We start from the raw sequence: 12,914 nt of genomic DNA on the forward strand, positions 1-12,914 counted from the left end.
CTCACTGTCTTTATGCTGTCTTTGGATGCCTTCATAGTGTTAATGTAGATGAACTGATCGGTTTTCTCATTTAGTTAAGAGCTCTGGGCTCTGCCTGAGAAATCCTAAGTATTGTGCATTATTTTTATACTCAGAAACTTTGGTGTTTCAATTCTTAGGTTCTACGATCCACTCTGTATTGGTGTTCTGAATGATGTAACATAGGAGATTGGGGTACATTGTCTTTTAACGTGATGTTGTCTAACTTTCCCAGACCCATCACTTGGTGACGCTACAGTCGCATGACCAGTATGTATGTGGATCTGAATGTGGTTATGTAGGTTAATAGTATGATTTTGTATAACTTAATACAGGCTAAATATTGGAGATATAAAGAAGAAAGGCTTGGGAAAATATAACTTAATACAGGCTAAATATTGGAGATATAAAGAAAAAGGGTTGGGAAAAAATAACTTAATATAGGCTAAATATTGGAGATATAAAAGAAAAAACGCTGACAGTGTAGGCGAGGCCTTTACACGTTCTGAGCTCTTCATGCCTGAGCTAGCCCTACCATGCTAACGTGTAAGAAAACCCACTGTAGATCTAAAGAAGAAAATACTTCTGTAGGTGGGAACTTAACAAAAGATAAAGATACCATCGGCTGGAATACATGTTAACCAGGTTGAGGGCCACTGCCCAGTTAATGCCTAGTCTGCCCTCTTCCCTGTGCCTTGGAAGCTGGTACCTCTCTGTAGCATGCCCAGGTACCGTCTGGGACAGCGGGGGCTTAGCCTAGAGAGAGAGGCTAGGTAGGAGTCAGCATGGATGTCTAGAATGTGCCAAATAATATCATTCCCGAGTTGATCTGGGCTTCTCTCAATTCACTTCAGGGCCCTTGATCTCCAGCCCCATGGGACCTCAGGGCCTGTGGCAATAACTTTTATGGTAGGTACTATGTGATGATTACTTTGGTCAATTTGATGGGATTGTGAGAGCCTCTCGGAGCTGAATCAAGTACACTTGTGGGCGTGTCTGTGAAGGGATTCTCAGAGAAAATTAATTAGGGAATGTGGTCAGCACTGCCACTGAGGTCAGCTGCCCCACTGGGGCAGAAGAGGAAGAGAGAAGCCTGCTCACAAGGCATGTTCTGTTTGGTCTCCTCCATACCATGGTGTCAGCTGTTCTCTGAAGCAAGATGGATTCCAGTCTTGGAGGCTGTGAGACAAACTGAATCTTCCTCCCTTTAAGCTCCTTTGAGCATTAGTCACAGCAACACACCCTGCTTCCCCTTCTGCCATCTGTCAGGACCACATGTGGCTTCTCGGATGGCCCCCACCATCCTGCCTAGGGGATGTCAACAAATTCCTACACTACGCCAGCGAAGAGTCTCTGAGCAGAGCCTTCTTTTCTGCACAGGAGCATGCCCATCACCTCTCTGGAAGTCCGGCTCCAGAGAGGCCCTGGGCTGGAACAGTCCTCCCTGCCCCGAATAGCAGCTGACGTACCAACAGCAGAGAAACTGAAACAGCAGCTCCATACCCACTTGGCCAGCATCTCAGCTTCTGTCTGAGAGTCTGGTCCAGCTCCATCTTCCAGTTCCTTTCCTTCCCAACAAGCCATGATGTCATGATCAAGCATGATGTCATGCCTCAAGCAATGAATGTATTCCCGAGGCCATATACTATTGATGGTCAAGAACACAGAATTTGGGGTCAGAATTATCATTGAGCCTAATGTTGAGCCTCCTTCACCTACCATATGAAATAGATGTGTTTTCAGAAGAAATAGCTCTTGTACTTTATTTTCCCTCCTGTTTAAATTATGTGTAACATTCATATCCAACAGGACATAAGATTTGTGTGGATTCAAATGTCCACAGAAGCTAGCAGCAATAGAACATGCCAACAGTTGCATGGCCTTCACTTGCCTTGTGGAACACACATCTGTGATGGCTGATTACCCTGGCATACACATGGGCATAGGATGAGCAAATATAAAAACAGTCATTTGTAGCCTGAAAATACCACAGCCTATGTTTCAGTCAGGCTCGGGAGAAGGACTCTGACGTGGCGGTCTGTACTGCTGCTGTCACCAGGTGACAGCTTGACTTTGGGGGTCTCAGGCTGGTCACATCCGTGGAAATGAGTGAGCGTTTACTTTGGCAGAGGCAGAGACTATGTTGATGGCTCTAGTCAACTACCCAATGGCTCAGGTAGTGTCATGCTCTGAGGAAATAGGTAAATTGGTGCAGTATGCCTGCTCACATACAATGACTGTATTTCCCTTCAGATCTGTCTTGGCAAATCAAAAAGTATGGGGAAGACTCTCACACTAGAGGGCCGAGTTTGGATTCCTTCTCTGTAGCGCTGCAGGGGCGAGAATAAATTCTGACAGCAGTAGCTACTCTTTGCCTTGCTTTAGCTAGAACAGTTCCGTCACACCTGCCCTGCTGAAGGACCCTGCCATCTATTCTCCCTGGCCTGTTCTCCCTACTTCCACCAGCTATGTCCAGCTGCCATCTCAGCCTAAAATACCTGAAATGTTTCTGGGGCCACTAGTGAACTTTTATATAATGAACACGTAGACTGATGGACAAGGAAGGGTTAAGGGAAGCAGATTCCCATATACGATCCCCCTTTCCACAGTAGTTCTCTCATAGGAAGTCGTCATTCCATGTGTATAATTCTGCATGCTAATGTGTGGGTATGATGGTCTAATGAATGTTGTGATAGTGCAATGGACCTTAGTGTTGCAAAAAAAAAAAAAGAAATAAAGAATAAAATTTGCACTAGAAGCTAGAAACCCTGGAAAGTCCATTGTTAGTACATGCAAGATACAGAATTCCAGCCATGCTTTCTTCCACTTAGAATCTGTCAAATTAACAGGGAACAGAATCAACTATAGCTTCAAAAATGACTGCATTCCAGCAACCATTTCTTATTTTGCTGCAAATAGCTTTGCAAACTTTGGAGGCTGCAGAGAACAAGTCTGCAAATGTTTCATTCTAAATGCCATGCGACTGAGAGTCATGTATGGGATCTTTATAATATCCCAAACCTGCTAATCACTAAGTGTTCCTCAACAGGTTAAAATTGCCGTCTGAAGGTATAAGGCAACACCAACATTATCTTCAGTGGAACATAGCTTCTTCCTGTCAACCTAGCTCATAATTGACTGCTAATTAGCAGGATGGAGTTCAATAAAATAAATGCACAGAGCATAATATTTTTCTTTTTTTTAAATGAAAAGACAGCCATTTAAAGGTTGCATGGGCATTTTGTTCTGTTGAAAATGGACACTGAGATTAAAGCATAACTGCTAGCAGAGTCGAAGCAAGGGCCCCTTGGATGCTTCCAGAATGTAGTTTCCTCTTCCTTCACATCCATCAATAGAAAAGGAACTGCTTAAAATCCAGACGGTTACAACATGCAAGGTTGACCTTAATGGATACAAAATTGGTCTGGGAGGATTTGCAATATTACCCTTCTCTTGCCAGCGGGGCTGCTGTGCACCTGCAGTGACAGTTAATGAAGAGGTAAGGCCCCTGAATTTCATGCCCAGGCACCTCCAACATCCCCAGGAAGTCCCGAGGATGCTGCAGCTCCCATCAGGGAACTGCAGGGTTCACAGCGGGAGAGCGGAAGGTCACTGGCTGGCATTAAAACTGACATGGTTCACATTCCAAAGTATCAATGGAGATAAAATATTTCTTCTGTGTTTTCATAAGGAACTGACCCTGAACAATATGCCTTAGTAATCTGTCTCTTAGGGCTCAGACTTCAGAATTGGCCTTTCCTTCATTCCTACCAGCGCCTAAAGACTCCGCTGTGATCTCGTGTTTATTTATTGTTTCATTTGTCATCTGGAACATTCCATTACATATTGAAGAGACTGTTTTTCGTTTGTTTGTTTTGTTTTTGAGAACATGAAAGGCTCGGGAAAGTATAGCCGTGAAAGTGTGAGGACCTGAGTTCAAACCCCAGAACCCACATAAATGGCAGAGAAGATGACTCAGTAGTTGAGCACTTGCTGCTCTTCCGGAGCATCTTGGTTTGTTCCCAGCACCTACAGAGTGATTTACGAGCATCTGCAGATCCAGCTTCAAGGGATCTGACATCCTCTTCTGGACTCCATGGGTACCAGGCACACATGTGGTACACAGAACATACATACAGCAAAACACTCATACACATAAAATAAAAATGGATAGTCATTTAAAAAGAAAAAAACTGATAAGGTTATAATCCAGGCACAGGGGAAGAGGGGACACAGGTTCTCTGGGGCTTCCAGGCCAGCTGGCCCAGCCTGTTTGCCACAGGGAGTCAGAAACATGCTGATTTTTTTTCTGATAAATGGTAAATGATGCCCGAGGAACTCCCCCTAGGCTGTCCTCTGGCTCCCATGCACAGGGAAATACATGTGCAGAGGAATCAGTGCACACACAGACACATAAATATTCTCCTTAAAAAGAATGTGCTGTTTATTGCACTGTGTGGAACATTTACTTTGCTCCACGTCTGCAGATGCTAAAGCCTTCGGAGGCCAAGGCTGGTGCTGGTCACTGCAGAGAGGATAAGCATGGTTGCACATAAGACAGATTCGGACCTTGCCCTGAGCAGCCTGCAGTTGCATGGAGCCCACATGCTGAACGCAGCTCTGCTCTCTCCAGTTCTGACCACCCACAAAGGTGAGAACGCTGGACTGTCTCTGGCTTTTCCCTGCCTCTGACCCCAGCTTGACTACTTTCCCCTTCTACATGAGAAACCACCTCCCAGCGTTTCAGGGAGACTCGTCTTTCACTCACAGCAAAAACCCAGCTCTGTGAGTGAGAACGAGGAGAGGCCACAGCGAAACCCATGAAAACCACAAGGCCTTCAGGAGGTTAGATGGCTGAACGGATACTGTTTGTTACTACTAGAGGTAAATCTGTAAAAAACCTTAGACTCAAATTCTCCTCTATTAAAATAGAAACCCAAGGAGCTGGGGAGATAGCTCGGCAGTTAAAGTGCCGGCTGCTCCTCCAGAGGTCCTGGGTTCAATTCCCAGCACCTACATGGTGGTTCACAGCTGTCTGTAGTGAGATCTGGTGGCCTCTTCTGGCCTGCAGGCATACATGCAGTCAAAACACTGTAGACATGGTAATTATATAAATCTTTGGGGAAAAAATGGAAACCCAAATGACTTCAAAGGACCGAAACTGAGAAGCCCATGCTCATGAAGTGCTACACGTCAGTCTCAGGAGAGAGCAGGTGACTGAGAACGTCTGGCAGTGCTTGCTGAAGAGAACAGGCTGTAGAGGCTCCCTAACAAAAGTGTGTCAGCATGGGTATGCCGTACTTTCTCAAGAAAGCTTCACAAAAGAGAGTGCTAGAATTTGGGGCTGGAGCGATGCTCAGTGTGGCCGAGCACTTCATGCTCTTGCACAGGACTAGAGTGTGATCTCCAGGACCTACAGTTCACAAGTACCGGGAACTCAGGCTCCAAGAACTCTACCGCCCTCTTCTGACTCCTGGGGCCACCTGCACATAGACACACAAAACTACACATAGATGTGCATGCACACATGAGAGAAACACACACTTAAACAAAAGAGAAGCGATAGGCTCTACACCCATGAGGAGTGACACTCAGTGTGAAGGAGCCCCACTTGAGTTGGAGGAGGCATCTTTGAGGTCTCCTCTTTATCCTCTCTGCTCTATGGCACTCACAGAATTGTTGAGATAGAGATGTGTATTCTCTATCCACTCAATCATGCCATTTGCTTCTCTCTGTGATATAATTGTGGTATTATTCACCCAATGAGTCATGTCATTTGCTTTTCCCTTCAATCCAAGGGAGCACGAATACAACAAAAACACTCCCCCTCCCCGTTCCTGAAGGTGCATTGGCCCTGCTTCATTCAGCACATGATAGCAGGCACACTGCTGGGGACTCGAAGGAGAAGCACAAAGCTCCATGATCACAAACGAGGGCCCCAAGGCTCTGAGGTGCAAAAACTCCCATCGGGTTTTCATTGCAGTCACAGAGTCCTTTGATGAAATAAGTCACATGAAACAGCACAGTGGGCTTGGCCTTGAGTTCCTGGATAAAATCTTAGCTACCACTCGACCATGGAATATTAAGAAAGGGTTACAATGGTCGAGGTTTCTATATAGTGCTTTGAAATAAGATAAAGAATTTGATTTTGACTCACAACTTACTGCAAAGTTTGGTCTAACCAGAAAAAACCATGACCTGAGAAGAGAAGCTGAAGACATATTGGATGGATCCATAGGGAATGCCGGGGAGATCCCTGTGTGAGGGAATGAATGCTGCCAAAGGAGAGCTAAATCACTGTCCCAAGGAGCAAGAGTATGGGCTTTGAGATAAATCTCTGCTAATCTCCAGGCCTGAGTAAATCTTTGCAGTATGCAATCCATGGTAGCTTTGCTTCAGTGAGTGAGTGGATTTGAAGATGGGTTTGAAGGCAAGAAAATCATGACACTATGTATTATCAAATGGCAATGACACCAAAACAGCGAGCCCTAGAAGTCTCGAGTGCCACGTCTTGGATCTAATGTCATGCCGGGAGCTGGTTATTACAGTGTGTTTCTGGCAGGTTAAATTTTGGCTGTGCAAACATGGCTGCCTTTTACTTTGTCCACAGCACTGAAAATGCAGCAGGGATGAGTGGATGCACACGGCAGCTTGCTAGGCATCGGACAGCACTGGGGACTAGGGAGTTCTGTTTTTCCATGCTACTATGTAACCAACACAAAGATAAAGCAAACTCTGGAAGGCAGGAAGAAAAGAGAACACGTTTAAATCTGTATTTCATTACGGCTCTTGTTTATATCTCCCAGAAGATGTAAAAATTTTAAGTAAAGTCCACAGGAATCAATTATGATTTGGGGTCAGGGTAAGGATTATGGTCAAACACAAATTTAAAAGACAAAACCCCATACTACAAAGACAGACAGAGCAGAGGTGGGGCTGGTGCACTGGAGAGGTTCTGTGCTGAGAAAGTTTGGAACTGTTTTCTCACAACAAAAATATGCACATATGCAAATAAGACCAGCTTGAGTCCACTTACCCTTTTAAAAAACCAAGTAATTAAGACGACAAAGCTACTTTATCAATGGTCTGGACAAAACTGAGAACATTCTCAGAGAAGGAAATCATGCTGGAGAGCTTATCCCCCGCCCCCAACACAGAAAGTCACCTTGAAACGGTATAACTTAAGAAAATCAGTTTGCAAGTGCGCAGAAAGAATTTAAAGCTGTCTGTCTTCACCAGCCTGCTCCCACCCAACACCCTGCGCTCAGGGAAAAACGTGCAGTCAGTGAGTTTATGCTTGAATAGAATGGCTTCTTCTCCATGGTGCCAAGGATGGCTGCATAGACAGACGATGTGATCATCATTCCATGTTTGGATGCAGTCTCATGAAGATTCATTTATTGCTGTGTGTGTGCGTGCGTGTGTGTGTGTGTGTGTGTGTGTGCATCCTTGTGCACACACATGTTGTACATTCCATGTTCTGAGTGAATGTGGAGGTCAGAGTACAACTGTGGAGTTGGTTCTCTCCTTCAACTGAGGCTTGTGGGACTGACTTCACCTTGTTAGGCGTGTGTAACCAGTGCCTTTTTCTGCTGGGCCACCACACTTTCCCAAACAAAACATTATTAAAGGGGTAGGGGTACAATATAACCAAAGTACAGTGTGCGATGTTCAAGCCTTGGATGTCCCTACAAAGTCCTTTTCTCCATCCTTCCTTCAAGGTGTCCCTGGGGTTACAGAAGAGACTTCCTACAATCTATGTACACACTGGAATTGGACTGAACGGTTGATTATATCCATTAAATCATATAGAGTAAGGTCAGAAAAAATTTTGATTTTGACAACATAACTTTTCCAACATTTATCTCTCCAAGTATCTTGAAGGTGGCTAACTTTGTTCTAAAGATGGTTGTCTGTCATTAATACCAAGGGGATGGGAGGGCAGTGTTCACTATCAGACAGCATAAGCCTCTGTCACATTACTTATATCTATGTGTGTACATGTGCGTGAGTGCGTGTGCATGTGTGTGTACGTGTCACCTGTGTGTATGGGTACCTTCAGAGACTAGAAGCAGGTGTCAGAAGCCCTGGCACTAGAGCTAGGGGTGGTTGTGAGCTGCCTTGTGGGTGCTGGGAACTGAACTCAGGTCCTCTGGAAGAGCAGCAAGTGCTCTTAATCACTGAGCCATCTCTCTGTGCCCCCCTCCCTCATATTCCAACTCCATCTTCGTCAATGCTGCCTGGTAGGCTGTGCTCAACTTACAGAAAAATGAATGTTTTGATTTTTTTCCTTTGAGAAACCAAAAGGTGATTTTAATTACTTGTTGCTATCGGAGGAGGTGAGCCCTCCCTTGTAGAACTGGCTGACTCCTTCCTGAAATGCTGGAAGCATTGTTTTGTCCTTTGAAAGTGCTTTCCATGTGCGGCCATTTACCGTGCCAAAGTCAGGTGAAGCACAGCAGTGTGTGGGCACTGTTGTGGTGCTTCCTGCCAGAGCAGTGGCTAAACACCAGAAGCAAGGAAAACGTGGTGGTGGAGACAGCTCAGTCAACAGCTGTTGCTAAAATACTTAGGCTTTGTTCAGCCAGTGTTAAAACTCAAAGGTAGCAAAGGATGGGAAGACCAAGCCAGGAGTATTGACGCCAACCATGAACTCATAAAACAAATTCAAAGGACCATCTCATTCAGTCCCAAGGCTGAGGGGTGGAAACACAGAAGTGTCTGCCTAAAAGCACAGAACAAGAGGTTTGGGGATTTTACTCAGTGACCCATTTTGGCATTTGATTAAAACATTCTTCCTAGTTGTGCTATGGGCTTCTGAGTTAACCTTAGGACACACCGAAGCTTCCTTCTTTATTCCCTGCATCGGCCATGAGCAGGACTTGCCCTTTCCACTGCTCACACTGCAGATCCCGGAGGTTCTGTATCTCCTGCCAGACCTTGACTCCTAAACCGGAATCCACATCCAGTGTTTCCCTCCATCACGGTCTCCACATCTTTCTTTCCTTTTATCCCCTGGGTTTGAACTAACTGGGCCCAGAATCAACTGCATGATTTCCTTTGGCTACAGGACTGTACCAGAAGCCCCCATACAAATGCCGACAGCTATGTGAAGTAACTTGAGTGTATGGAAGAGTTAGCAAGAATAAGTGATTTTCATAAATTGTTACTCCATCCCTAATGTTCACATTGTATTTTAAAGCTTACTGATATTAACGAGTTTACATTTCTGGATGAACTCAGACTACACTATGTTTAGGTGTTTCGTTTTACATAGTTTAGTGCTCATATTTGACTACTTAACTAATCCAAGTAATTGGCCCTGTAAATAAGTTTACCACAGTAACGATATGCCCAGATTTGGTGGCATGGCTGAAATAGATGTGCACCGGGAGAGGCATTCGAGGAAGGAGGCTGGACAGCAGGACACGGTGGGCCTGCCCCCAAGAGCCTTACCTGACATCTGTGCATGCTATGCAGGTGATGTTCCGGCTGTTAGTGGTGATCAGGTTCAAGGCTACAGATGTATCCTTGTCAGAGGTTGGGTGTGCTCCGCATTTAAAGAAAAATTCCTGGAAGAATGAGGGAAAAAATAATCACACATATGGATCTTGTCTGGTTATTTATCCCTTTCCAAACATTTTTGTGGTAAACAATCATTTGGGGGCAAGAGAAGAACTCTGTCACTAGGTATGAGTAGGGAACAAATCACCATCAGCTTTTGGAAGGAAAGAACAGCCTTGTCTGGTGCAGAACTTAATGGAGGTGGGTCTTGTATCTTATCTGTTGCTTTCATTGGTTAACTAATAAAGAAAACTGCTTGGCCTGATAGGACAGAAAATTAGGTAGGTGGAGTAAACAGAACAGAATGCTGGGAGAAAGAAGCCGAGTCAGGCAGTCGCCATGATTCTCCCACTCCAGACAGATGCAGGGTAAGATCTTCCCTGGTAAGCCAGTTTGTGGTGTTACACAGATTATTAGAAATGGGTTAGATCAATATGTAAGAGCTAGCCAATAAGAGGCTGAAACTAATGGGCCAGGCAGTGTTTAAAAGAATACAGTTTCTGTGTAATTATTTCGGGGCATAAGCTAGCCAGATGACCGGGAGCTGGGGTGGGAACAGGAGCTGGGGTGGTGAGGAAGCAGCCCGTCGCTCCTTACAACAAAGTGGTACCCAACGTGGGGCTAAATCCACTTAAAAACCTGAGAAGGCTTAAAAATAAGGGAGAGAGAGTTTAACACAGATTTTTGCTGTTTGTTGGTGGCGTGCCATAGAGAGATTTCCTGATTCGGCAACAGCAGCAGGAAAAAACTGGCTGTTTTAAAGCGCAGCTTCCTGGGGCTGTGCTGCCAGCGTGAACTCTGGCTTTAAAGCATTTCAATGGCTTTTATGGAACTGGATGTTTGTGTTCCCACTTGGGATCGGAAGGAGAGTGCTCTGAGACCTTGCAGATGGCTCAGCGCTCCCCACCTGCACCTGGGCAGACAGCAGAATCAGGCTTAGGCAGGCGGAAGAGCATGGCGGATACCTGCTGCCATACAGAGACGTGTTTTCAGACTGCGCAGTGCTCTGCGTGTCAGATTTGGCTGTAACTTGGATAAAAAGAGTTTCTGTGCTGCACGCTCAGTCTCAGAGTTAAACTGCTGACTGTGGCTCCAATGTGGACTTGCTGTGTGCCTGGAACTGTGTGCAGCTCAGGGGCACCAAATGGATCTGAGGCAGGAGCGGCTGCTCCATGCTGAACTGTGCTGGCCTCAGGCAGAAATGATCATAATTACCATAATAACAGTGCAGTATTACCTGTACATGGCGCAACTTAAGTTTTTAAGAACTGCTTAACATTTAAAAAAAATGCTCCCGGATAGTAAAAAAATTACAGATTCACAATAAAACAGATTCATACATAAAAGAACACAGTGTTGGATGAGTGTATGTAGGCTTGAGAGAGAGAAAAAATAGAGAATAAAGTTAAAAGGGTAAAGTCTTTAAAGAGACAGAATAAAGTAAACTGATAGAGTAAAAATAAGCCACATAAAAATGGAAAATTCACAGAGAGTCTGTATTATGTACTTTGTGTTTTCTTTAAAATTTTTGACTGTAAAGGAACTAAGTACAGAAAGACATTTCATTATATGGGCTACCAAACTAAGCCAGAATGGATATCATAAGGGTATTATGACTTCAGAATTTGGGTCTAAGGATATGATGCTTTGGAGAGGGTCTTCTTTTGTTTTCACAGAGGATGAGACCCTGTGGATTGCGTCTATCCCAATATGGTATGATAGACCATGCCCTCCTAAAATGTTGCTGTGAACACCCTAAAAAAAATTGCTTTGCTCAACTGCCAACTGAGATGAAACTAGCACACAGGTTATACCATAAAAGACCTAAATAACAGTGCCCCCATTCAGCAGAAAGCAGTTTGGAGAGAAAAAACTGCGCCGATGCTCCCGAATATGGTTTATATATGTTCTTTTACATTTAAAGGCGGATATGATATAGATATGAATAATTTGCATTGGTATGGATTTTAAGGTCAATTTTGTTATATGTTTATGTATTTCTGATTTTGATTAAGGTATTGTGATTGTGTAGTTCATTTTTAAAATGTAAAGTATAATTAGGAAATATAGGTTGTTAGTGGATAATCATCGATAACAGTCAAGCTTGTAGTTATGTTAGTTAGATTTTCTAGATACACAGAGATACATTTCAGTTAGATAGGCATTCTTCATATCTTTCAAAGACTGCAGAATATGGCATTTAATGTTTTAATAATTTAGGGCTTTTCATGACAATGAGACATGTCTGCTCCTGGCAGTACCAATCTACTTCAAGAGGAAGATGGGCATTGAAGAGGCTCCTTATGGAGTTTGATAGCCATTTGGGCAAGAGAAACTGCTCTTGCCTGGACTGTTGCATAAACTGGATACAAGGAACCCACAGAGAGAGGACTGCTGAACTTGCCTAAAGGTGAGATGGTCTTTCGGGGTTCCTGATTCATGAAAGAGTCTGCGAGACATTCTTCAGGACACAGCAGAAAGTGACTGAACTGTCTTTGGAATTTTCCTGCTTCATGGAAATGTCTTCTGGATACTATGGCCTGTAGGCCGAAGATGGATGCACCAACGGTACAGAGGAACTTTGGGTGACTGTCCAGACAGCGCGATGTCTCTGTCATTTCTAGAGTTTTCTTATTTCTTGTTTACTTAGGTAATATTATATCCTTCTGAAGTCTTTGATGGAGTTGAAGAATAGTTAGTTATAGTTATAATTTTTCTTAGTTATGATAAAAGATAAAATAGATATAAATATTGTAACTGTAATTCTTACTTGCTAACTGTTTTGTTATATGTAATCTTACTATGTTAAAGTGAAAGCCTTTCTTTTTTGTTTAAACAGAAAAAGGGGAAGTGGTGGGGAAGAGTCTTTTGTTTTTTGTTTATTTCATTGGTTAAATAAAGAGACTGCCTCAGCCCTTTAATAGGACAGAAAATTAGGTAGGCGGAATAAGCAGAACAGAATGCTGGGAGAAAGAAGCCGAGTCAGGCAGTCACCATGATTCTCCCACTCCAGACAGATGCAGGTTAAAATCTTTCCTGGTAAGCCAGCTTGTGGTGTTACACAGATTGTTAGAAATAGGTTAGATCAATATGTAAGAGCTAGCCAATAAGAGGCTGAAACTAATGGGCCAGGCAGTGTTTAAAAGAATACAGTTTCCGTGTAATTATTTCGGGGCATAAGCTAGCCAGGCAATTGGGAGCTGGGGCGGTGGGGAAGTGGTCCATCGCTCCTTACAACAAGAACTGGTCAGTAATATCCTGAGCATCTGGGAGAAGCCTGGGACCTCTCTGCATGGTCACCTTGTCTGGTGTAGAACTGGGCAATAATATCC

The 12,914-nt window shown here is 44.1% G+C and overlaps 1 protein-coding gene across 3 annotated transcripts in view; it reads right to left on the reverse strand.

Moving 5' to 3' along the window:
- Positions 1–12,914, reverse strand: part of Prkn (parkin RBR E3 ubiquitin protein ligase) — a 1,218,641-nt gene that overhangs the window by 536,678 nt on the left and 669,049 nt on the right. For all 3 annotated transcript variants that reach the window (XR_012908104.1, XM_075950830.1, XM_075950826.1), the window contains exon 6: positions 9,475–9,590. Coding sequence is in view for 2 of the 3 variants with exons in the window: in XM_075950830.1 (XP_075806945.1) it covers positions 9,475–9,590 (116 nt within the window). In the remaining variant the exon portion in view is untranslated. The remainder of the gene's footprint in view (positions 1–9,474; positions 9,591–12,914) is intronic.

Source organism: Microtus pennsylvanicus, chromosome 1, assembly GCF_037038515.1.
Source record: "Microtus pennsylvanicus isolate mMicPen1 chromosome 1, mMicPen1.hap1, whole genome shotgun sequence".
NCBI classification, from domain to species: Eukaryota; Metazoa; Chordata; class Mammalia; order Rodentia; family Cricetidae; genus Microtus; species Microtus pennsylvanicus.